This window comes from Tamandua tetradactyla, chromosome 2, assembly GCF_023851605.1.
Source record: "Tamandua tetradactyla isolate mTamTet1 chromosome 2, mTamTet1.pri, whole genome shotgun sequence".
Classification (NCBI taxonomy): domain Eukaryota; kingdom Metazoa; phylum Chordata; class Mammalia; order Pilosa; family Myrmecophagidae; genus Tamandua; species Tamandua tetradactyla.
In genome coordinates, this window is record NC_135328.1 from 109,057,407 (window position 1) to 109,080,584 (window position 23,178).

General features: G+C 41.1%; 1 protein-coding gene across 1 annotated transcript in view; it reads left to right on the forward strand.

Annotated features, from left to right (window-relative positions):
* The first annotated feature begins 2,569 nt into the window (after window positions 1–2,569).
* LOC143673676 (phosphoserine aminotransferase) overlaps window positions 2,570–23,178 on the forward strand; it is a 37,622-nt gene continuing 17,013 nt past the window's right edge. Inside the window, exons 1-5 of the mRNA XM_077148487.1 lie at window positions 2,570–2,767; window positions 13,551–13,611; window positions 14,589–14,658; window positions 16,950–17,155; window positions 17,941–18,113. Of these exons, the coding sequence (XP_077004602.1) occupies window positions 2,708–2,767; window positions 13,551–13,611; window positions 14,589–14,658; window positions 16,950–17,155; window positions 17,941–18,113 (570 nt within the window). The 5' untranslated portion in view covers window positions 2,570–2,707. The remainder of the gene's footprint in view (window positions 2,768–13,550; window positions 13,612–14,588; window positions 14,659–16,949; window positions 17,156–17,940; window positions 18,114–23,178) is intronic.

Consider the following 23,178-nt stretch of genomic DNA (forward strand, 5'->3'; position numbering starts at 1 on the left):
GCATTCTTTTGTCCAATGTGTTCAAATGACTGATTCCTGAGACACCTGGGTTTCAAAGAGAGAAAAAGTTTATTACTAAGCATGTAGCAGGAGATCAGATGGCTTATCAGCCCAAAATATGGCTCCCTGAACTGCAGTAATTCTGATAGTTTTATAGCATCAAAAGATGGGTAGAGTTTAGGATAATGAGCACAGTGACCCCAGATGATGTGATTAGAGGTGATGTAATTATTGAGCATGAGCAGACTGATTACATGCTTAGTCACAGAATGTATGTAAGAAAGTGGCAGCCTTAATATGATGATGGGCATGATTTTTATTATTATAATGAGATATAGGTGACTTGTGGGCTAAAGTCTAAGCTACTGCATATGTCAGGAGGGCCCATTTTGGTTAGATCCAGTTTCAGTTATTAAAACATTGGACTTGGGGTGGGTTAGTTCTGGGCTGACGCAAGACCGTTCATTAATAAACATTATGGGCTGTCTTTCGTGATTACAAGACTCTAAAGTTGCAAAACCAGGATAAAAGGGTAGAAATGAAGGTTAATTACAAGCTTTTTTTCCTCACAATTACAGGGGCAGTAAATAAAGGCTACTGGATTACAATTTAGAGATTTCCAATATTTCCCTCTGTCTACTGTAATATACCAGAAAGCAAGAAAGAGTACCTATATAATGATTCAATAATCAAAATCATTCCTTAAATCCTAATTTATCAGTTATAACACCCAGAGAAGTTTGGCAAGAGCTCAGAAAAAAAAAAGACCAGCAGACACTGTCCCCATGTGAGAGAGGAACCCCAGTTGCAAGCAGTCTTTCTTCAGATAAGTTATCTTTCTCTTGATGCCTTAATTTGAATATTTTCATGACCTTAGAACTGTAAAATGTAAGCTAATAAATCTCCAATTTAAGAGCCAGTCCATTTTTGGTATATTGCATTCTGGCAGCTTTAGCAAACTGAAACAGGGATTAAGATTAACTCTCTCACTACCCCAATTGATCAATTGTGTGGGTCTAAATTGATTATATAAAATAATGCGTACATACTCAGGTACATCTGAGTTTGTAGGTTGAGATTCATACCCTCTACTCAACTTTGCAATTATCTAAAGGAAGTTACTGAAGAAGGTAGTAACCTTGTTCAGTTCAGCTTTTACTAGAAACTTTGTCCTCCAATTTTCAGACCCAAAGTAGTACCTCTGCTCCCAGCCCCACTCCGCCCAAATATTCCCCACAAAGTCTGCCAGGTCACACACTTTTACAAACTGGAGTAACTGACACTGCTGTTGGTGTTACAGAAAGCTCTAGACTAGGCACTCTATATAGTCTGGAAGCACTATTTTTAGTCAAAGACTTGGGGAAAATGTTTTTTATATTAAATCAGCTTAATTTATGGAGTAGAATGCAAAATCCACATGATAATTCTGAAATTCCAGACTCCAAAGAAACTTCTATCTTGCAGGGAATGGAGCCTGCCTGTCTCAGGTCTCTATTGGAGTTCTTTTATTTTTAATGTATTTCTATCGAGAAATCTTCACGTACCATACAGTCCACCCAAAGAATACAGTCAGTGGTTCACATTATCATCACTTAGTTGTGTATTCATCATCGTGACCATTTTTAGAACATCTGCATTACTCCACCGGAGTTCTTTTGGGAGGGGCATTTTCTCTGGAAAAGTTTGAGCAGGCCTAGCCTTGAGCCGGCCGGGTTGGGGGCCTCCTCTGGCTTGGGCTGAGGCTGCCGATGGATTTATGGTTTCTGTTAAGGTCTCCTTCCTTTTCTAAACTCACAGCTTGTCAGCGCGGGCGCAACTTGAGAGCTGTCGCCGTGGCCCAAGCTTTCCAGTTTATTAAAGGAGGGTACGGACAATCAGGGACAGTGAAGGACATGCCTGGGGGCACCGAGAGACTGGAGTGGAACACCGGCAGCCAGACCTTCTAGACCTGTGCTTCCCCCTCTAGCGTCCTCGGCCACTCCCATCATTCACGAACCTTACCCCCCATCCTCCAGCCCCGGTCAAATCCTCAGTTCCATCCTCTTGGGGGCGCTGCTTTTCCACTGGAGGATCTGACGCCCAACGAGGGGGCTTAGAAAAGTTTAGTGAATTAATGACTGCGGGTTCTGTAATAAATGCATTAGGGCCCAGCCCTAGGGCTGGTGGAGGAGAAGTGGGTGAATGAGTGAGAGGCAATTAATTTGCTTGGCATCTCCCCCATCAGCAAAAAGAGAAAAGGCTGAGGTCAGGGTTGGAAGATTGGAACCGGGCTGATAAAGGGCTCAGGGCCACGAATGCAGGTTGGCAGGGGCTACCGCCCCTCCCCACTGCCCATTATACTCCCGCGTGCGCGCCGCCGGGACGGCAGGATGGTGCAATCACCCGCGCGCCTTGCACTGATGGAAAACGTGGGTTGAAAAAGTAAACGCGAGGAGGAGCAACTGCGCTACCGACTCGGCTCGTGTCCGTGAGCCCGACTCAGGCGCGTAACCGCGCGACCAATGGGGATGCGAGTCCAGTGGGCAAGAGCCATTCAGCGCCCGGCCTGCGTCAGGGCGGGCCAATGGGGGAGCTGGCCGGGGGTTGGAAGAAGGCAGCGAGTTGAAGGCGAGAAGCAGACTCGCGCCGCCGCCGCAGCTGCCGGGACACGCGCGCAGTCCACGCGATCGGTCCTCCTGGTCTAACTCGCAGCCTGCCCCGCAGCACCATGGACGCCGCAAGGGAGGTGATCAACTTCGGGCCCGGGCCCGCCAAGCTGCCACATTCGGTAAGTCCCGCGAGCGCCCGCTGGTAGTGCGGTCCAGAAAAGCACGAGCGACGGCGGATTTGCATCCCTGCGCCGGGCGCGGGAAGTCCCCCTTCCCGCCACGAGTCCCCGCCGGCGCTGTGCACCCATGAGCACGCTGCGGCCGGTATCTTTCCTGGCGGCATTCCTGAGGAATGCGCGTAGCCGGAGAAGCTCGGCTAGGCATGTCGGTGCAGCTGCCTCTGGCACTGACTGCCCTGCGAAGCGTGCACGACTCGGCCCGCCGGGACGTGTTGTTCGCGCTCTGCGCTGCGCGTCTGCAGCCCGGGTGCTTCCAGGACCCCGGCCTGGGTGCGGTGGAAAAGAGCAGGCTTTCATCTCTGAGTTCGCATCATCCTTCAGCCAGAGTTGTGAGCCCAGACAGTGTGGAGGGGATGCATAAATGGACAGATAGTGCAAAAGAACGATGAATGAAGAATGAATGGGTGACGGGTTTTACATACTACATCAACTGTTACGGACTTGCAAACTGGAGGCCCGTGATGGTTTTATTTAGCCCTCACCTGGAAACATTGCTTTACACAAACTTAAATTCGAAAGTCTTCAGGCCAGCGTTTCACTCCTTGTCTCACACACAACCTACTCTTCCGCAGAGCTTATTTTCCGATCTCTTCCACGCTTCGATTTTTTTTTTTTTTTTAAATCTGCTTGTCCCCTTTTATTTGAGTATTCAAATCCTGGTGGGCATTTGGTTTTTGGCTCAGTTCCCATCACTTCGTCCTGGAACAGATGGAATAATTGAATTGATCTCGGGCCACAAAACTGGAGCCCGAAAGTTCTCCGGTAACTTCTCTTGCCTTGCACACCCCCCACCTGGTTTCGGCTCTTTCCTTCCCCCACCAACACTTTGAGTCCTGCCTGCCCACCCCCATCCCCAACTGTGAGGAAAGCAAAGTCTGTAGTGTGCTTCGACCTCATTGACAAACTGTCACTCTTGCTGTGGTATTTTAATTTTCTAACTAGGATAAATCTGATAATATGTTGTAGTACCTCGGGTCATAGCCAAATATTTTACAATAATCTATTGTTGGGCAGAGTAGAAATCTCCCTGGGACAGAACCTCCTCTGTGTTGTGGAAAGTACAGAGAATCTTACAATTTTAGAGGGAGAAGGACATGTTGCTTTTCTAGGGGCAGATTTCTCAATAAGCCGAGAGAACAGGGCTTATTTCTTTCATCTATTACAGTTTATTTTAGGTGAGACTCCCCGTTAGAACCGTGGAAACGTTTCCTGTCCCCCCCCCCTTTTTGGAATCGTCCGAATAGTCCCGGTGTAGTTTGTTTTGTGCTTATTTTAAAGGGTATTTGCTTTCCTAACAGAATTCTTTTGTCCTCAGATTCGCTCTTTAGCCTATCTAGATGTTACCTTTTATATTTCTTTTTGATTAGTTGAGTATAAGGATTAGAGAATCTTTTTCAACTATAGTGCACAAAGCAAAACATATTTTACAAAATGACCCAGTACATGCATATATTTATAATTAAAGCAAAAGATTTATGAAATAGTATTCAGCTGTATTATTTATGATATATACACTATTTTGTATTCCATTCTAGTCTGTTCTGTCCCATTAAAAATTAGTTGTGTTCCACAGTATGACTGCAGTCAGAGTTTAGAAAAGAAACAATGCTGCTTTAGAGGGCTCTTTTGTATTTGTGTGTGTAGAAGTCTTTTAAAACACTTTAATGATTTACTTAGTAATGAACTTTTATAGATGCCTTTCCAAGGAATACTGTGTATAAGACTAATGCAGTTGTAAAAACGTAAGTTAAAACCTGATTCTGTCACAGAAGCGTATTTCCATTTACTAAAGGAAAGCATTCACTAAAGTACGTTTGATCAGTCAGGGTGAATAAACATTCAGCAGTTTGCAAAACTGACACATTTTGAGCCCTTTGTCAAGACAATTTTTTCCCCTCTATTTCTTGCATTGTTAAAATATAGCTTTTCCAGATGTTCCGTGACCAGCTTAGGTTATGTTTTATTAATGTCCTCCTTAGTCCGTATTTTTTAAGGAAACCTTGTAGACTGACTCTGACGGTGGGATAGTTCTACAGAAGACTTATTGCACATTCTTTTTTTATTTTTAAAAGTTTATTTCAACATAACTATGCTTACAGAAACAATTAATATCAGCTAATAGAATACAATTTAAATTTAACTTCTGCTGCACAGTTTGAACCCAAACCTTGGTGCATGGTTTAAGATTTAAAAGCAAAAAAGTATTTGCAGTCATGTTTGTTTTTCATCTATTAATATACGTAAAAGTTTCTATTATCCCTCAAATGCTGCTATAGCAGACAGCATGAGAAATTTAACTTTGGTATGCTTCAGAAAAACAGCGCATATTACACTGTAAAAGTTTTTTTTTTATTAATTAAAAAAAATTAACTAACACAACATTTAGAAATCATTCCATTCTACATATGCAATCAGTAATTCTTAATATCATCACATAGATGTATGATCATCATTTCTTAGTACATTTGCATCGATTTAGAAAAAGAAATAGCAAGACAACAGAAAAAGAAATAAAATGATAATATAGAGAAAAAATAAAAATAAAAAATATATAAACAAACAAACAAAAACTATAGCCCAGATGCAGCTTTATTCAGTGTTTTAACATAATTACATTACAATTAGGTAGTATTGTGCTGTCCATTTTTGAGTTTTTGTATCCAGTCCTGTTGCACAGTCTGTATCCCTTCAGCTCCAATTACCCATTATCTTACCCTGTTTCTAACTCCTGATGGTCTCTGTTACCAATGACATATTCCAAGTTTATTCTCTAATGTCGGTTCACATCAGTGGGACCATACAGTATTTGTCCTTTAGTTTTTGGCTAGTCTCACTCAGCATAATGTTCTCTAGGTCCATCCATGTTATTACATGCTTCATAAGTTTATTCTGTCTTAAAGCTGCATAATATTCCATCGTATGTATATACCACAGTTTGTTTAGCCACTCGTCTGTTGATGGACATTTTGGCTGTTTCCATCTCTTTGCAATTGTAAATAATGCTGCTGTAAACATTGGTGTGCAAATGTCCGTTTGTGTCTTTGCCCTTAAGTCCTCTGAGTAGATACCTAGCAATGGTATTGCTGGGTCGTATGGCAATTCTATATTCAGTTTTTTGAGGAACCGCCAAACTGCCTTCCACAGTGGTTGCACCATTTGACATTCCCACCAACAGTGGATAAGTGTGCCTCTTTCTCCACATCCTCTCCAGCACTTGTCATTTTTTGTTTTGTTGATAGTGGCCATTCTGGTGGGTGTGAGATGATATCTCATTGTGGTTTTGATTTGCATTTCTCTAATGGCCAGGGACATTGAGCATCTCTTCATGTGCCTTTTGGCCATTTGTATTTCCTCTTCTGAGAGGTGTCTGGTTCAAGTCTTTTTCCCGTTTTGTAATTGGGTTAGCTGTCTTTTTGTTGTTGAGTTGAACAATCTCTTTATAAATTCTGGATACTAGACCTTTATCTGATACGTCATTTCCAAATATTGTCTCCCATTGTGTAGACTCTTTTTACTTTCTTGATGAAGTTCTTTGATGCACAAAAGTGTTTAATTTTGAGGAGCTCCCATTTCTTTCTTTCTTTCTTCAGTGCTCTTGCTTTAGGTTTAAGGTCCATAAAACTGCCTCCAATTGTAAGATTCATAAGATATCTCCCTACATTTTCCTCTAACTGTTTTATGGTCTTAGATCTAATGTTTAGATCTTTGATCCATTTTGAGTTAACTTTGTATAGGGTGTGAGATACGGGTCCTCTTTCATTCTTTGCATATGGATATCCAGTTCTCTAGGCACCATTTATTGAAGAGACTGTTCTGTCCCAGGTGAGTTGGCTTGACTGCCTTATCAAAGATCAAATGTCCATAGATGAGAGGGTCTATATCTGAGCACTCTATTCGATTCCATTGGTTGATATATCTATCTTTATGCCAGTACCATGCTGTTTTGACCACTGTGGCTTCATAATATGCCTTAAAGTCAGGCAGCGTGAGACCTCCAGCTTCGTTTTTTTTCCTCAAGATACTTTTAGCAATTCGGGGCACCCTGCCCTTCCAGATAAATTTGCTTATTGGTTTTTCTATTTCTGAAAAATAAGTTGTTGGGATTTTGATTGGTATTGCATTGAATCTGTAAATCAATTTAGGTAGGATTGACATCTTAACTATATTTAGTCTTCCAATCCATGAACACGGTATGCCCTTCCATCTATTTAGGTCTTCTGTGATTTCTTTTTAACAGTTTCTTGTAGTTTTCTTTGTGTAGGTCTTTTGTCTCTTTAGTTAAATTTATTCCTAAGTACTTTATTCTTTTAGTTGCAATTGTAAATGGGATTCGTTTCTTGATTTCCCCCTCAGCTTGTTCATTGCTAGTGTATAGAAACACTACAGATTTTTGAATGTTGATCTTGTAACCTGCTACTTTGCTGTACTCATTTATTAGCTCTAGTAGTTTTGTTGTGGATTTTTCCGGGTTTTCGACGTATAGTATCATATCGTCTGCAAACAGTGATAGTTTTGCTTCTTCCTTTCCAATTTTGATGCCTTGTATTTCTTTTTCTTGTCTAATTGCTCTGGCTAGAACCTCCAACACGATGTTGAATAATAGTGGTGATAATGGAGATCCTTGTCTTGTTCCTGATCTTAGGGGAAAGCTTTCAATTTTTCCCCATTGAGGATGATATTAGCTGTGGGTTTTTCATATATTCCCTCTATCATTTTAAGGAAGTTCCCTTGTGTTCCTATCTTTTGAAGTGTTTTCAACAGGAAAGGATGTTGAATCTTGTCAAATGCCTTCTCTGCATCAATTGAGATGATCATGTGATTTTTCTGCTTTGATTTGTTGATATGGTGTATTACATTAATTGATTTTCTTATGTTGAACCATCCTTGCATACCTGGGATGAATCCTACTTGGTCATGATGTATAATTCTTTTAATGTGTTGCTGGATTCGATTTGCTAGAATTTTGTTGAGGATTTTTGCATCTATATTCATTAGAGAGATTGGCCTGTAGTTTTCTTTTTTTGTAATATCTTTGCCTGGTTTTGGTATGAGGGTGATGTTGGCTTCATAGAATGAATTAGGTAGCTTTCCCTCCACTTCAATTTTTTTGAAAAGTTTGAACAGAGTTGGTACTAATTCTTTCTGGAATGTTTGGTAGAATTCACATGTGAAGCCGTCTGGTCCTGGACTTTTCTTTTTAGGAAGCTTTTGAATGACTGATTCAATTTCTTTACTTGTGATTGGTTTGTTGAGGTCATCTATTTCTTCTTGAGTCAAAGTTGGTTGTTCATGCCTTTCTGGAACTTGTCCATTTCATCTACATTGTTGTATTTATTAGCGTAAAGTTGTTCATAGTATCCTGTTATTACCTCCTTTATTTCTGTGGGGTCAGTGGTTATGTCTCCTCTTCCATTTCTGATCTTATTTATTTGCGTCCTCTCTCTTCTTCTTTTTGTCAGTCTTGCTAAGGGCCCATCAATCTTGTTGATTTTCTCATAGAACCAACTTCTGGTCTTATTGATTCTCTCTATTGTTTTCATGTTCTCAATTTCATTTATTTCTGCTCTAATCTTTGTTATTTCTTTCCTTTTGCTTGCTTTGGGATTAGTTTGCTGTTCTTTCTCCAGTTCTTCCAAGTGGACAGTTAATTCCCGAATTTTTGCCTTTTCTTCTTTTCTGATATAGGCATTTAGGGCAATAAATTTCCCTCTTAGCACTGCCTTTGCACGTCCCATAGGTTTTGATATGTTGTGTTTTCATTTTCATTTGCCTCGAGATATTTACTAATTTCTCTTGTAATTTCTTCCTTGACCCACTCGTTGTTTAAGAGTGTGTTATTGAGCCTCCACGTATTTGTGAATTTTCTGGCACTCTGCCTATTATTGATTTCCAACTTCATTCCTTTATGATCCGAGAAAGTGTTGTGTATGATTTCTGTCTTTTTAAATTTGTTGAGACTTGCTTTGTGACCCAGCATATGGTCTATGTTTGAGAATGATCCATGAGCACTTGAGAAAAAGGTGTATCCTGCTGTTGTGGGATGTAATGTCTTATAAATGTCTGTTAAGTCTAACTCATTTATTGTAATATTCATTTCTCTGTTTCTTTATTGATCCTCTGTCTAGATGTTCTGTCCATTGATGAGAGTGGCGAATTGAAGTCTCCAACTATTATGGTAGATGTGTCTATTTCCCTTTTCAGTGATTGCAGTGTATTCCTCACGTATTTTGGGGCATTCTGATTTGGTGCATAAATATTTATGATTGTTATGTCTTCTTGTTTAATTGTTCCTTTTATTAGTATATAGTGTCCTTCTTTGTCTCTTTTAACTGTTTTACATTTGAAGTCTAATTTGTTGGATATTAGTATAGCTACTCCTGCTCTTTTCTGGTTGTTATTTGCATGAAATATCTTTTCCCAACCTTTCACTTTCAACCTATGTTTATCTTTGGGTCTAAGATGTGTTTCCTGTAGACAGCATATAGAAGGATCCTGTTTTTTAATCCATTCTGCCAGTCTATGTCTTTTGATTGGGGAATTCAGTCCATTAACATGTAGTGTTATTACTGTTTGGGTAATACTTTCCTTTACCATTTTGCCTTTTGTGTTATATATATCATGTCTGATTTTCCTTCTTTCTACACTCTTCTCCATACCTCTCTCTTTTGTCTTTTCGTATCTGACTCTAGTGCTCCCTTTAGTATTTCTTGCAGAGATGGTCTCTTGGTCACAAATTCTCTCAGTGACTTTTTGTCTGAAAATGTTTTAATTTCTCCCTCATTTTTGAAGGACAATTTTGCTGGGTATAGAAATCTTAGTTGGCAGTGTTTCTCTTTTAGTAATTTAAATATATCATCCCACTGTCTTCTAGCTTCCATGGTTTCTTCTGAGAAATCTACACATAGTCTTATTGGGTTTCCCTTGTATGTGACAGATTGTTTTTCTCTTGCTGCTTTCAAGATCCTCTCTTTCTCTTTGACCTCTGATATTGTAACTAGTAAGTGTCTTGGAGAACGCCTATTTGGATCTATTCTCTTTGGGGTGCGCTGCACTTCTTGGATCTGTAATTTTACGTCTTTCATAAGAGTTGGGAAATTTTCAGTCATAATTTCTTCCATTAGTTTTTCTCCTCTTTTTCCCTTCTCTTCCCCTTCTGGGACACCCACAACACGTATATTTGTGTGCTTCATATTATCATTCAATTCCCTGAGCCCCTGTTCAAATTTTTCCATTCTTTTCCCTATAGTTTCTGTTTCTTTTTGGATTTCAGATGTTCCATCCTCCAGTTCACTAATTCTAACCTCTGTCTCTTTAAATCTACCATTGTAGGTTTCCATTGTTTTTTTCATCTCTTGTACTGTGATTTTCAATCCCATAAGTTCTGTGATTTGTTTTTTTCAGACTTTCCATTTCTTTTTGTTCATCCCATGCCTTCTTCATGTCCTCCCTCAATTGATTGATTTGGTTTTTGAGGAGGTTTTCCATTTCTGTTCGTATATTCAGAATTAGTTGTCTCAGCTCCTGTATCTCACTTGAGCTATTGGTTTGTTCCTTTGACTGGGCCATATCTTTAATTTTCCTATTGTGATTTGTTATTTTTTGCTGGCGTGTGGGCATTTAATCAGATTTCCCTGAGTGTGGGACCCAGCAGGTTGAAAGACTTTCCTGTGAAATCTCTGGACTCTGTTTTTCTTATCCTACCCAGTATGTGGTGCTTGTCTGTCTGTGGGTCCCACCAGCAAAAGATGTTGTGGCTCCTTTAACTTTGGAAGACTCTCGCTGCTGGGTGTGTGGTGGAGACAGAGGAAAGGTTGTAGGTTGGTTTTAATGGCTTCAATTTGTGAAGTCCTGGGATCTGAATTCCTTGAGGGAGGGATTCCACCTGAGTTGCATTTCACCCCTCCCGCGGGGAAGGTTCAGGTGGTAGAGAGCCCTGAAAGCAGCCTGTTTCTGCATTCGGGGCAGTTGCAACCTGTGTAATCCCAGTGCTGAGCCCAGAGGCAACCAAGCCTCCTTAGAAACAGCCGCAGAAGGCTCTGTTTCACACCCTTTCCTCTTTTTCAGTTAGCCCAATAGGCGACTTCCGCCTTGATCAGTTTCGCCTGAGCTGACGGTCTATTTTTAATAGTCAGTAGTTATTCATTAATGCCACTAGTAGTGTTAGGTTGGGCTCAGTCTCTACTACTGTTGGAGACTCTTTCTTTTCCCTCCAGGATGTCACCTGTGGGGGAGGGGCACCGGCCGCCGCGGCTTGGGGAACCGCCGATCCGTGGCTCCCAGCCGGCCCGGGAAGGAGGGAGGGAGGGGCGCCGGCTGCCAGCCGCTGTGGCCCAGGGAAGCGCACGCTGCTTGGGGACCTCACCGCAGCAGAGTCTCGTAGCTGGTCCAGCCGTTCCAGACTGGGGTACACTGTGTGTCTGGGTTCTGTCGTGGCTCTGGGAGCTGTTCTGTACTGTTTCTAGTTATTTAGTAGTTGTTCTGGAGGAGGAACTAAGACGCATGCACCTTACTAAGCCGCCATCTTCTCCAGAAGTCTGTAAAAGTTTTAAAAATTGGTACGATAAAACATTGTTGTAATGTTTCAATGCCAGCTTACAAAGTTCAACAGCTAATAGATGTGTGTGGGGGAAGGCGAGCGGGTAGTCAATATGCACACAGTAAAACTGTAAAAGCTATCTTATTTCATTAATATTCCATGTAGATTGCAAATCTATACAAAGCAAGATTCAGGTAATTCTTTGAGTCTGAATTAATGCTTTCAGGTCAGTTCATCTACTGAGGTCCATAAGGAAACTTGGCACACTCACTGGCTGCAAGTTTTACTGATTTATACAAGAAAGAACAAAATTAAATGTCGTCCCTAGATTTTCAGTCCAGAACTAAAGCTGTTTCTACAGGAGATGTATTCCCTCCTCCAAAGTCAACATTCATAAGATGAAATGCCGAGGCTCTACCGAAGTTTAAATTTGTACCAGCACTCATGGCAAAAAATAGTCCCCAGAGTTCAAAGACTGCATGGTTTTAGAAGTATTGTACCTATTTTGTGTTCATTTTTAGAGCTTTTCTTCCCCTTTTTTAATTTTTTATGGAAATTCTTGCATACATAGAAGTATAGAGGAAATAAAATAATGAACTCTTCCATAGACCTATTTCCAAGATTCAACAACTATCAGCATTTTTCCAATCTTGTTTCAGCACCCCTCCCCCATATCCACCTCATGCCCCTTTACCACCTCCTCCTGAGGATTTTAAAGCCAATTCTAGATATCATGTCATTTAATGCATTGATATTTCAGCATATCCTTAACTGATAAGAACAGATAAGGACAGCCTTCCTCCCCACCCCCTTTTCCTTAAAATGATACTTCTTTCTTTTCAGATTTTGAGTTTTACTTAATCTTGAAAAGGTGAGCTGTGTTTTGCAAGGGAAACAAGTTGCAATTTATCCCCCATGGCCTGTATATTAGCTAGGGGTCTCTGGAGAAAAAGAATCAGCAGGAGATATCTGTAAATATGAAATTTATAGAAGTGTCTCATGTAACCGTGGGGATGTAGAGTCCAAGATCTGTAGGGCAGGCTATGAGCTGGCAGCTCCAATGAAGGTCCTCAACGAACTCTCAGGAGAGGCTGGCTGGCTAAAGCACGAAGAGTGACTGTCTCTTCTGAATCCTCCTTAAAAGCCTTTTGGTGATTAGATGAAGTGTCGCTCGTTGCAGAAGACACTTCCCTTAGCTGATTGCAAAAGCAGTCAACTGTGGATGCCACCAATATGGTCATGATTTAAGTCCATGAAATATCCTCATAGCAACAGACTGGCCAGAGCTTGCCCAGCCAGACAACTACCACCCGGCCAAGTTGACACATGAACCTGACCATGATAACCTGGTACTGTGGGATTGACCAGTCAACTCAGTTCAGCCTGCCCAGTTGTCCTTCCTTGTAGGACAGAACGTGACTAGAACTGCCCCACACAGGGGAGTCATCAGGGGTCACGGTGCTGACCTGGGGTGTATAGCTGATTAATGGCCTGGTCCAAATTAGAGCCCAGCATTGGGCAAGTCACTCAGACCCTCTGTGTCTTTGCTGAGATTTCCACATCTGAAACTGGGCAATAGATATCATCCTTGGGAGGCTCTGGCAGGACTAAAGGAGACATTAGTACCCTTGGGGCAGATCTCATCTCACAATGGGTGCATCCTTCTTCCTGACCACCTCTTCAGGTCCAGCACCTTAGACCAAAAAGACATCCAAAAATTGAATTATCCTCATAGGTGGTTTGGACCTAATTGATTTTTTTTTTAATTGTTCCCTGAACCTGCACCTTTATACTTTCTGTTCTTTAGTTTTAAGAGAGTGGTGAATATCTTGAAGATTTGTAGAGGGGATATTTTCTAGGGAAGCAGGTTTTTCCAGAAGGTCTTGACAGTCAATGAGTTGTCATCATCAGAAAAATTCTATGATTTTTTTTTTTAACCCTAGTGAATTTTTATATCTGATTGAACTCATGCCTTAAGAACAGACTATCTTAGCCTCATTCATGTTGCATGATTTCACATTCAAGTTGTGTGAAAGTTGCTGTAGTGAGCTCTCGGAACTGTGGAAAGAAAGGGATTGGGTCTGGGTAGTGGGGTCCCCTCCCAGCCCCTCCCCAGATATGTATGTACAGAGAGAGAGCTGTACAAAGAGCATGTTGAAATATTTTATCTTTTTTTTTCCTTTCTAGGTATTGTTAGAGATACAGAAAGAATTATTAGACCACAAAGGAGTTGGGATTAGTGTTCTTGGTAAGATTTACTTTTGGATTCTGTAAGTGTTTGGGTTTCAAAGGGAACTAATTTAAATTCCTTCAGCTTAGAAAAAGAGTCTTCCTGTAGGCCTTTGTTGTCATACTTTTTAAAGTTTAATCATTTCAATTGCGTGTTTGAAACCAGCATTTAAAGACAAGCTCAGCTCCCTCTCCCAACTGGTGAGAGTTTCATGCATCTCACACAGCCTGCCATTTCATAATTGAGTTTTGCTCATCCCAAGATCTGAAATCAGAAGATACTGTGCATTTGCATAATAGTTAACTGAGCATTTGCAATATTGCTTCACAGTTCAAACGTGTAGTTTTTATTTTACTTAAATACTAACTTGTCAAAGTTTAAGAGTACACAAGGTTTTTGAGAAGACATTGCACATTATTAATTTCATCAAGTTTCTTTCCCCTGTATTATTGGAGTATAGGAACTTTTGAATTCTCAAAATTTACTTTCTTTTGTTTGATTTTTTTGTTTTTCTTGTTGTTTCCAAAGGCTACATTGTATTAAGAGACCATAGAGTTAACTTCGTGCATGTTGCTATTCAGTTTGTCCCTGTGGGTTTGGGACATATGCTTAGGTTTCTGTGACATGAGGGCTCTGCATGGAATTTGTGCTTAGATCCTAAAGGGCAACCATTGCACACAGATGCCTATTCTTGAAAAAGATGTAGTGAGAAGAGTCACGGAGAGCTAATGATAAATTAGTAAATGGCTCATTCACTGATGCCACTTGGGGAATTATTCTGCTGTGACTATAAGGCTAAGTGTTTGCAGTTTGGAAATTAATTTGGATCTTCCTCTAACCTGCATCAGAGTTGGAGTTCAAACAAAATTTGAGTGCAAAATAACAGCAATTCCCGTTATTGTACTTGCAAATTTTGCAGTTACTTTTAAAGTTGCTTTGATAAGTTTGGTTTTAAACTGAAACTTGTTTTATTGTTCCTTATCTTCCCTCCACAGAAATGAGCCACAGATCATCGGATTTTGCTAAAATTATTAACTCCACAGAGAATCTTGTACGGGAATTGTTGTAAGTTTAAAACTTGTGTTACTCTTGTTTGATATACCTTATACCCAGGTTCTGTTCCATTATTTCCTTTATACTTCCTTTTATTTAGAATATTCCATAATTAAAAGAAATATTTTTAAGAGTTTCCCAAATTCAGTATTAGTATACTATGCTCTTTTCTTGTGGCCCATTCTGTATTTGGGTGTTTATTTTGTTTTTATTTCCTGTGATACTTTTAAAGATTTCAGGATTGTGGAAGTTAAAGAGTTGTGAACTCTGGGAGTCACTACTTGAGTGACCCCTCCCAGCTTATCTGCATTGCCCTTCCTGCCTATAGGAGATTTTATATTTACATAGATTGCTGTTGTAAAAATATTTTTTAAAAAAGTCTAACATTAATATATTGTTTTATCCTCTTCCCAGATTATACTAAGATGTTAGGCCACGTTAACTCCATTTATCTGATACTTAACACTAACACACACCATTATTAATGATAATGTCGTGGTAGCACAGTCTTTTGTAATAGTTCTTTTCATATTTTGTTTAAAATAACTGTTTTATGCTTATGAAATACATCAAACATAGATGAGGATATGTAATTATTAAGTGTATTTTAAAGACTGTTAATAAAATCAACACCCAAGTAAACCTCACTGAGCTTAAGAAATAAAGCTTCAAAAATATAACTTGAAGCTTCTGGTGTACCACCCTTCTCACATCCTCTTCTTTTTTCCACAATAGGAAAGCAATCCCAATTGTATGTTTATCATGCCTTTGCTTTCCTTACAGTTTTACCACATATGTACCCATAAACAATATATTGTATAATTTTGCCAATTTTGATATTAGAGTAATTTTATTGTATGTATCTTCCTGTAACTTTCTTGTTGTTCAGCATTTATTTCTGAGAACTTTTAGTAGTTTTAGTAAATATGTTACATCATTTACTGTTTTCATTGCTATGTAGTATGTTTGCAATACATTTATCTATTCGAAGGGAAAAAATAGATTGCTATTTAAAGGAAAGGTTTTATATGTTATTCACATACACATATGAATATGGTAGCCTTGAAAACAATACTTCTGTTTCTGCTCACGAAAAAACAATGTACATTTCTTTGTAGACAGTTTAGAAAAAACAAAGCCCAAAGTGGGGTTTTACTAGCTCGTGCCACAGAAAAGTGCAGGGGTGATTCAGGGGTTCAGATGATGTCAGGAAGGGTTAGAACCCTCCTAAAACCTGCTTGCATGCTTTGTTATCCTAGACACTGACTAGCCAAGCACGGTTCAGAAAAAGATATGTGCTACCACCTGTTCCTCAAGACCCTATCGGGTTTCCCTGCCTTTTATTATTTCACTTAATCCTCTGTGCTGGAGCTCTATTCCCCTGGCCATCTGCCTCTGTACCTTTTCCCAAGCTCCGACTTTACTCATGGTCTTAGGACCAGTGTCCATGGCAGTCCCTCTGGAACTGGCCATATCTTATTGCTTGTAGTCGTTCCAACCATCACCTTAATGCTTTTTTGCTTGAGTCAAAGAATTTTTGCTCTTAATCTTGGTGTATATCAGGTGTATGATTGTGTATTGATGCCTAAATGTCCCCAGTGTTCAGCTGGTACATAGGTTGATGCCACATGGCACATAGGTACTTGTCAGCACTTAGGTCATAAGTAACAAAAGCCCAACTCATACTAGCCTAAGAAAAAAAGGGAATATGTGACCCGACATAACAGAAAAGCGCAGAAATGATTTAGGACCTCAGGTGATGTCAGGAACATCTTTTCCTCCATCTCCTGGCTCTGCTTATATTAGCTTCACTCTCGGGCACATTTTTTCTATAGGTGACCAAGGTTGCCCCCAGTGGTTGTAGGATTAGCTCCTACATGTTTTTCCCTGCCAATTAAAACAGGTTTTTCCTAGAAGTTCCGTCAAAGGTCTCAAAGGTCTCAGAATCAAATCTCCTGGGTCATGTACTCATCCCCTGGAGCTGGGGTTGGCAGTGGTTGAACTATATGGATTGGAGTGGCTGAGGGATCGTCAGGATGTTCCTTCTAGGAAAAGGAAGAGTAAATTCTCTCCAGACCGTAACCCTGGGCTCACAGGCATCCACCACAGTGCTCAGTAGATAAGTTATCAAAGGAATGAATAGATAAGTGACTGGGTTGGGGAAGACAAAGTTAGTAATAATGGGATTTTACCATATTTCTTATAGTATAGTCACCTAAGGGTAAGCGCTGGTAGAGGATCACTCATTCTCAGTCTTTGGCCATTTAGAGTCTGTGATAACTGTCACCTCTGCTTCTGCCCAGAGCCATTCCAGACAACTACAAGGTGATTTTTGTGCAAGGAGGTGGGTGTGGCCAGTTTAGTGCTGTCCCCTTAAACCTGATCGGCTTGAAAGCAGGAAGGTGTGCGGACTACGTGGTGACAGGAGCTTGGTCAGCCAAGGCGGCAGAAGAAGCCAAGAAGTTTGGGACTGTGAATACCGTCTACCCCAAACTTGGGAGTTATACGAGTGAGTACTAAGACCTGAGCTAGTTGGTGAAATGCTGACTGGGTAGGTCCTGGGATGTCAGGTGGCCCCTGCCCAGCACATTCTGCAGTTGTTTTTAATTCTTTCCTTGCCTTGTCAGTAGTTCCCCTGATAACATTTAGATTGGGCAATTGGCTGTGCTGGTTAAGAAGAGGATTTATAGATTGATTTAGCTGAGAAGCTTTAGGTACGGCTTGATCAAGGGCCCCAGCAATGTCTCCAGGTTCTGATGTTCTCCCCATGTCCTCCGTGGTGGCTCCAGCCAGGAAAATTGTCCCCCTTGTTGGACAACAGCTGCTACCAGTTTCAGTGCCTTTTCCCGACCATTCCCAGTAACAGTCCGATGTCTCATGTACTTGATTTTGAATCAGCCGCTGTGGCCTGAGTTGTATTCTATTGTGGGAGCTACGGCTGGGATTGGCTCCACTGAAACCTCATGTGCTGAGAGCGAGGGAGGGCTGAGGACCCCCAAAGGAAGGAGGGTGGATGGATGGATGCTGGGTGATGAGAAAAAGCAAATATATCCACCACATCAGTCTTGAAGATTTCTTTTTGCCCCAAATAAGGTCAGAAGGATGGGAAAAATCTCTTCCTTTAGGATGTTGGTGGTGATTATAATGCAAAATTATAGGGTGTTTTTACTTGTAAAATGCTTTTGGAAGCAGTTTTTCTTGAACTGCTAGGGAGGTTATGGCACTTGGGTAACTCCCATCTAGTAAGGAAAGGGGAGTAAAGGTGGAGAGTCTCAGACCTCTCTTCTGTGATAGAAATTCCAGATCCAAGCACTTGGAACCTCAACCCAGAAGCCTCCTACGTGTACTACTGTGCAAATGAGACTGTGCATGGAGTGGAGTTCGATTTTATACCTGACGTCAAAGGAGCCGTCTTGGTTTGTGACATGTCCTCCAACTTCCTGTCCAAGCCAGTGGATGTTTCCAAGGTAGAATATAAAAGAGGCTGGGTTGGGGGAGCCCTGTGTCTCAATTTCTTTGAGGAGGTGGGGATTTTAATATATACTAGGATAGGAAAGGCCATGGGAGTCTTGGGCCAGCAGACTTCCCCAAGCCATGGCAGCTCTTACAGGTGAGCAGTTGCTTATTATTGCTTTCCAGAATTCTGAAAGACCTACACTCCCAGCCGCATGACATGATAACCTTCCACGGTGCACACAGGTTCTTGGTGGTCTTACCTGCCTTTGACAGTGGCACTGTCTTAATTTGCCGGGTCTGCTTTAACAAATACGACAGACTCGTTGGCATAAACCACAGGAGTTTATTGTCTCACCCTTTTAGAGGCTAGAAGTCCAAATTCTTTCTCTGAAGGTTGTGGTATTTCTGGTGATGGCTTTTCTGGTAATCCATAACTCAGTCTGCCTCCTTTGCACAGGCATCTGTCTCCTATCTCTTATGCGTTCCTCCTCCCACATCCAAATTTCCTTTCCTTTAAGATCTCAAGTCATATTGGATTAAGACCCACCCTGATTCCGTTTGGCCTTATCTCCATAGGATCTTCAAAGATCCTGTTTACAGATGAGTTCACATGTGTAGGATGTGGGGTTAGGACTTGGGCGATGTCCTGGGGGGGACACACTTAGCCCACGACAGGCCCTTAAGAAAAAATTTTGGCCAACACATTGGGAGTGGCTTGTTGTCTTCAAGGAAAGATGCCTGTTATCCAGGAGCGGGGGACCTACATGAAGGGGCACCTCCATGCCTGAGACCCCCTCAACTACAGAAGCATGGACAGGATGCAGGTTTTACGCATGATACACTAGGGAGTGGCTGTGGGGGCAGTGTACTCAGGGGCATGCTGTAAGGGCGTGCAAGATCTGTAAAGAAGCAAACCAAAACCAACAATTAAACCAAACACTAGGCGGTCTCTTGTTATCATCATGCTCTGGCAATTCTAAGCAATGTCAGTTATAAAACACTCCCTACTGGCCAGGCTGTTCCCCCTCCCTGGCTTGGGGTGTCACTTGATTTTACGAAGGATTTCATGGGGAGCTATGGGAGAGGTTCTCTATCTTGTACAACAAAATTTCCATAAGTGAGGAGGGACCAAGATGGCGGCTTAGTAAGGTACGTGCGTCTTAGTTCCTCCTCCTCCAAAGCAACTACTAGGTGAACTGAAACAGTGCAGAGGAGCTCCCGGGGCTATGGCAGGAAATGGACACACAGCGTACCCCAGTCTGGACTGACTAGTCTGACTGCGAGACTCGGCTGCGGTGAGATCTCCGAGTGGCGCACGATTTCCCGAGCAGCGGCAGCTGCGGCGGTTGGAGCTACTCCCTCCCTCCTTCCCGGGCCGGCTGAGAGTCTCGGAAAGGCAAGTTTCCCAAGCCGAGGCGGCCGGCGCCCCCTTTTGCGGGCGGCTTCGAGTCTCGGCTTCAAGTCCGCGGCTACGAGTCTCGGATCAGAGGGCTATCCAAGCCGCGGTGGCCCCCCACCGCGGGCGGCTTCCTGGTCCGGTGGGGAATTCCCCAGGCCGCGGTGGCCAGTGACCAACGCCCCTCCCCTGCGGGCGACTTCCTGGTCCGGTGGCAAATTCCCCGGGCCTGCTGCGGCCGGCGACCAGCCACAGGGTCCCCTCAAGCCACGGCGGCTGATGCCCCCACCACACGCGGCCCCTGAACCAACGGAGAGAATTGGATCGGAAATCCCCAGGACGCGGAGATCGGTGACCGGGGGGGGATCCATTCCAAACACGTGAGACAAACGTGTGCCACGAGCGCCACCTACTGGGCAGGATAAGAAAAACAGAACCGAGAGATTTCACAGAAAAATCTTACAACCTTGTTGGGTCCGACACCCAGGGAAATCTGACTAAATGCCCAGACGCCAGCAGCAGAAGATAACGGTCCACGCTCAGAAGATTGAGAATATGGCCCAATCAAAGGAACAAACCAATAGTTCAAATGAGATACAAGAGCTGAGACAACTAATGCTGAATATACGAACAGAAATGGAAAACCTCTTCAAAAATGAAATCGATAAATTGAGGGAGGACATGAAGAAGACATGGGCTGAACATAAAGAAGAAATAGAAAAACTGAACAAACAAATCACAGAACTTATGGAAGTGAAGGATAAAGTAGAAAAGATGGAAAAAACAATGGATACCTACAATGATAGATTTAAAGAGACAGAAGATAGAATTAGTGATTTGGAGGATGGAACATCTGAATTCCAAAAAGAAACAGAAACTATAGGGAAAAGAATGGAAAAATTTGAACAGGGTATCAGGGAACTCAAGGACAATATGAACCGCACAAATATACGTGTTGTGGGTGTCCCAGAAGGAGAAGAGAAGGGAAAAGGAGGAGAAAAACTAATGGAAGAAATTATCACTGAAAATTTCCCAACTCTTATGAAAGACCTAAAATTACAGATCCAAGAAGTGCAGCGCACCCCAAAGAGATTAGACCCAAATAGGCGTTCTCCAAGACACTTACTAGTTAGAATGTCAGAGGTCAAAGAGAAAGAGAGGATCTTGAAAGCAGCAAGAGAAAAACAATCCATCACATACAAGGGAAACCCAATAAGACTATGTAGATTTCTCAGCAGAAACCATGGAAGCTAGAAGACAGTGGGATGATATATTTAAATTACTAAAAGAGAAAAACTGCCAACCAAGACTCCTATATCCAGCAAAATTATCCTTCAAAAATGAGGGAGAAATTAAAACATTCTCAGACAAAAAATCACGGAGAGAATTTGTGACCAAGAGACCAGCTCTGCAAGAAATACTAAAGGGAGCACTAGAGTCAGATACAAAAAGACAGAAGAGAGAGGTATGGAGAAGAGTGTAGAAAGAAGGAAAATCAGATATGATATATATTATACAAAAGGTAAAATATTAGAGGAAAATATTATCCAAACAGTAATAACACTAAATGTCAATGGACTGAATTCCCCAATCAAAAGACATAGATTGGCAGAATGGATTAAAAAACAGGATCCTTCTATATGCTGTCTACAGGAAACACATCTTAGACCCAAAGATAAACATAGGTTGAAAGTGAAAGGTTGGGAAAAGATATTTCATGCAAATAGCAACCAGAAAAGAGCAGGAGTGGCTATACTAATATCCAACAAATTAGACTTCAAATGTAAAACAGTTAAAAGAGACAAAGAAGGACACTATATACTAATAAAAGGAACAATTAAACAAGAAGACATAACAATCATAAATATTTATGCACCAAATCAGAATGCCCCAAAATACGTGAGGAATACACTGCAATCACTGAAAAGGGAAATAGACTCATATACCATAACAGTTGAGACTTCAATTCGCCACTCTCATCAATGGACAGAACATCTAGACAGAGGATCAACAAAGAAATAGAGAATCTGAATATTACTATAAATGAGCTAGACTTAACGGACATTTATAGGACATTATATCCCACAACAGCAGGATACACCTTTTTCTCAAGTGCTCATGGATCATTCTCAAAGATAGACCATATGCTGGGTCACAAAGCAAGTCTTAACAAATTTAAAAAGATTGAAATCTTACACAACACTTTCTCGGACCATAAAGGAATGATGTTGGAAATCAATAATAGGCGGAGTGCCAGAAAATTCACAAATACGTGGAGGCTCAACAACACACTCCTAAACAACGGGTGGGTCAAAGAAGAAATTAGCTAATACCTCGAGGCGAATGAAAATGAAAACACAACATATCAAAACTTATGGGACGCAGCAAAGGCAGTGCTAAGAGGGAAATTTATTGCCCTAAATGCCTATATCAGAAAAGAAGAAAAGGCAAAAATTCAGAAATTAACTGTCCACTTGGAAGAACTGGAGAAAGAACAGCAAACTAATCCCAAAGCAAGCAAAAGGAAAGAAATAACAAAGATTAGAGCAGAAATAAATGAAATTGAAAACATGAAAACAATAGAGAAAATCAATAAGGCCAGAAGTTGGTTCTATGAGAAAATCAATAAGATTGATGGGCCCTTAGCAAGATTGACAAGAAGAAGAAGAGAGAGGATGCAAATAAATAAGATCAGAAATGGAAGAGGAGACATAACTACTGACCTCACAGAAATAAAGGAGGTAATAACAGGATACTATGAACAACTTTATGCTAATAAATACAACAATTTAGAGGAAATGGACGGGTTCCTGGAAAGACATGAACAACCAACTTTGACTCAAGAAGACATAGATGACCTCAACAAACCAATCACAAGTAAAGAAATTGAATCAGTCATTCAAAAGCTTCCTAAAAAGAAAAGTCCAGGACCAGACGGCTTCACATGTGAATTCTACCAAACATTCCAGAAAGAATTAGTACCAACTCTGTTCAAACTTTTCAAAAAAACTGAAGTGGAGGGAAAGCTACCTAATTCATTCTATGAAGCCAACATCACCCTCATACCAAAACCAGGCAAAGATATTACAAAAAAAGAAAACTACAGGCCAATCTCTCTAATGAATATAGATGCAAAAATCCTCAACAAAATTCTAGCAAATCGAATCCAGCAACACATTACAAGAATTATACATCATGACCAAGTAGGATTCATCCCAGGTATGCAAGGATGGTTCAACATAAGAAAATCAATTAATGTAATACACCATATCAACAAATCAAAGCAGAAAAATCACATGATCATCTCAATTGATGCAGAGAAGGCATTTGACAAGATTCAACATCCTTTCCTGTTGAAAACTCTTCAAAAGATAGGAATACAAGGGAACTTCCTTAAAATGATAGAGGGAATATATGAAAAACCCACAGCTAATATCATCCTCAATGGGGAAAAATTGAAAACTTTCCCCCTAAGATCAGGAACAAGACAAGGATGTCCACTATCACCACTATTATTCAACATTGTGTTGGAGGTTCTAGCCAGAGCAATTAGACAAGAAAAAGAAATACAAGGCATCAAAATTGGAAAGGAAGAAGTAAAACTATCACTGTTTGCAGACGATATGATACTATACGTCGAAAACCCGGAAACATCCACAACAAAACTACTAGAGCTAATA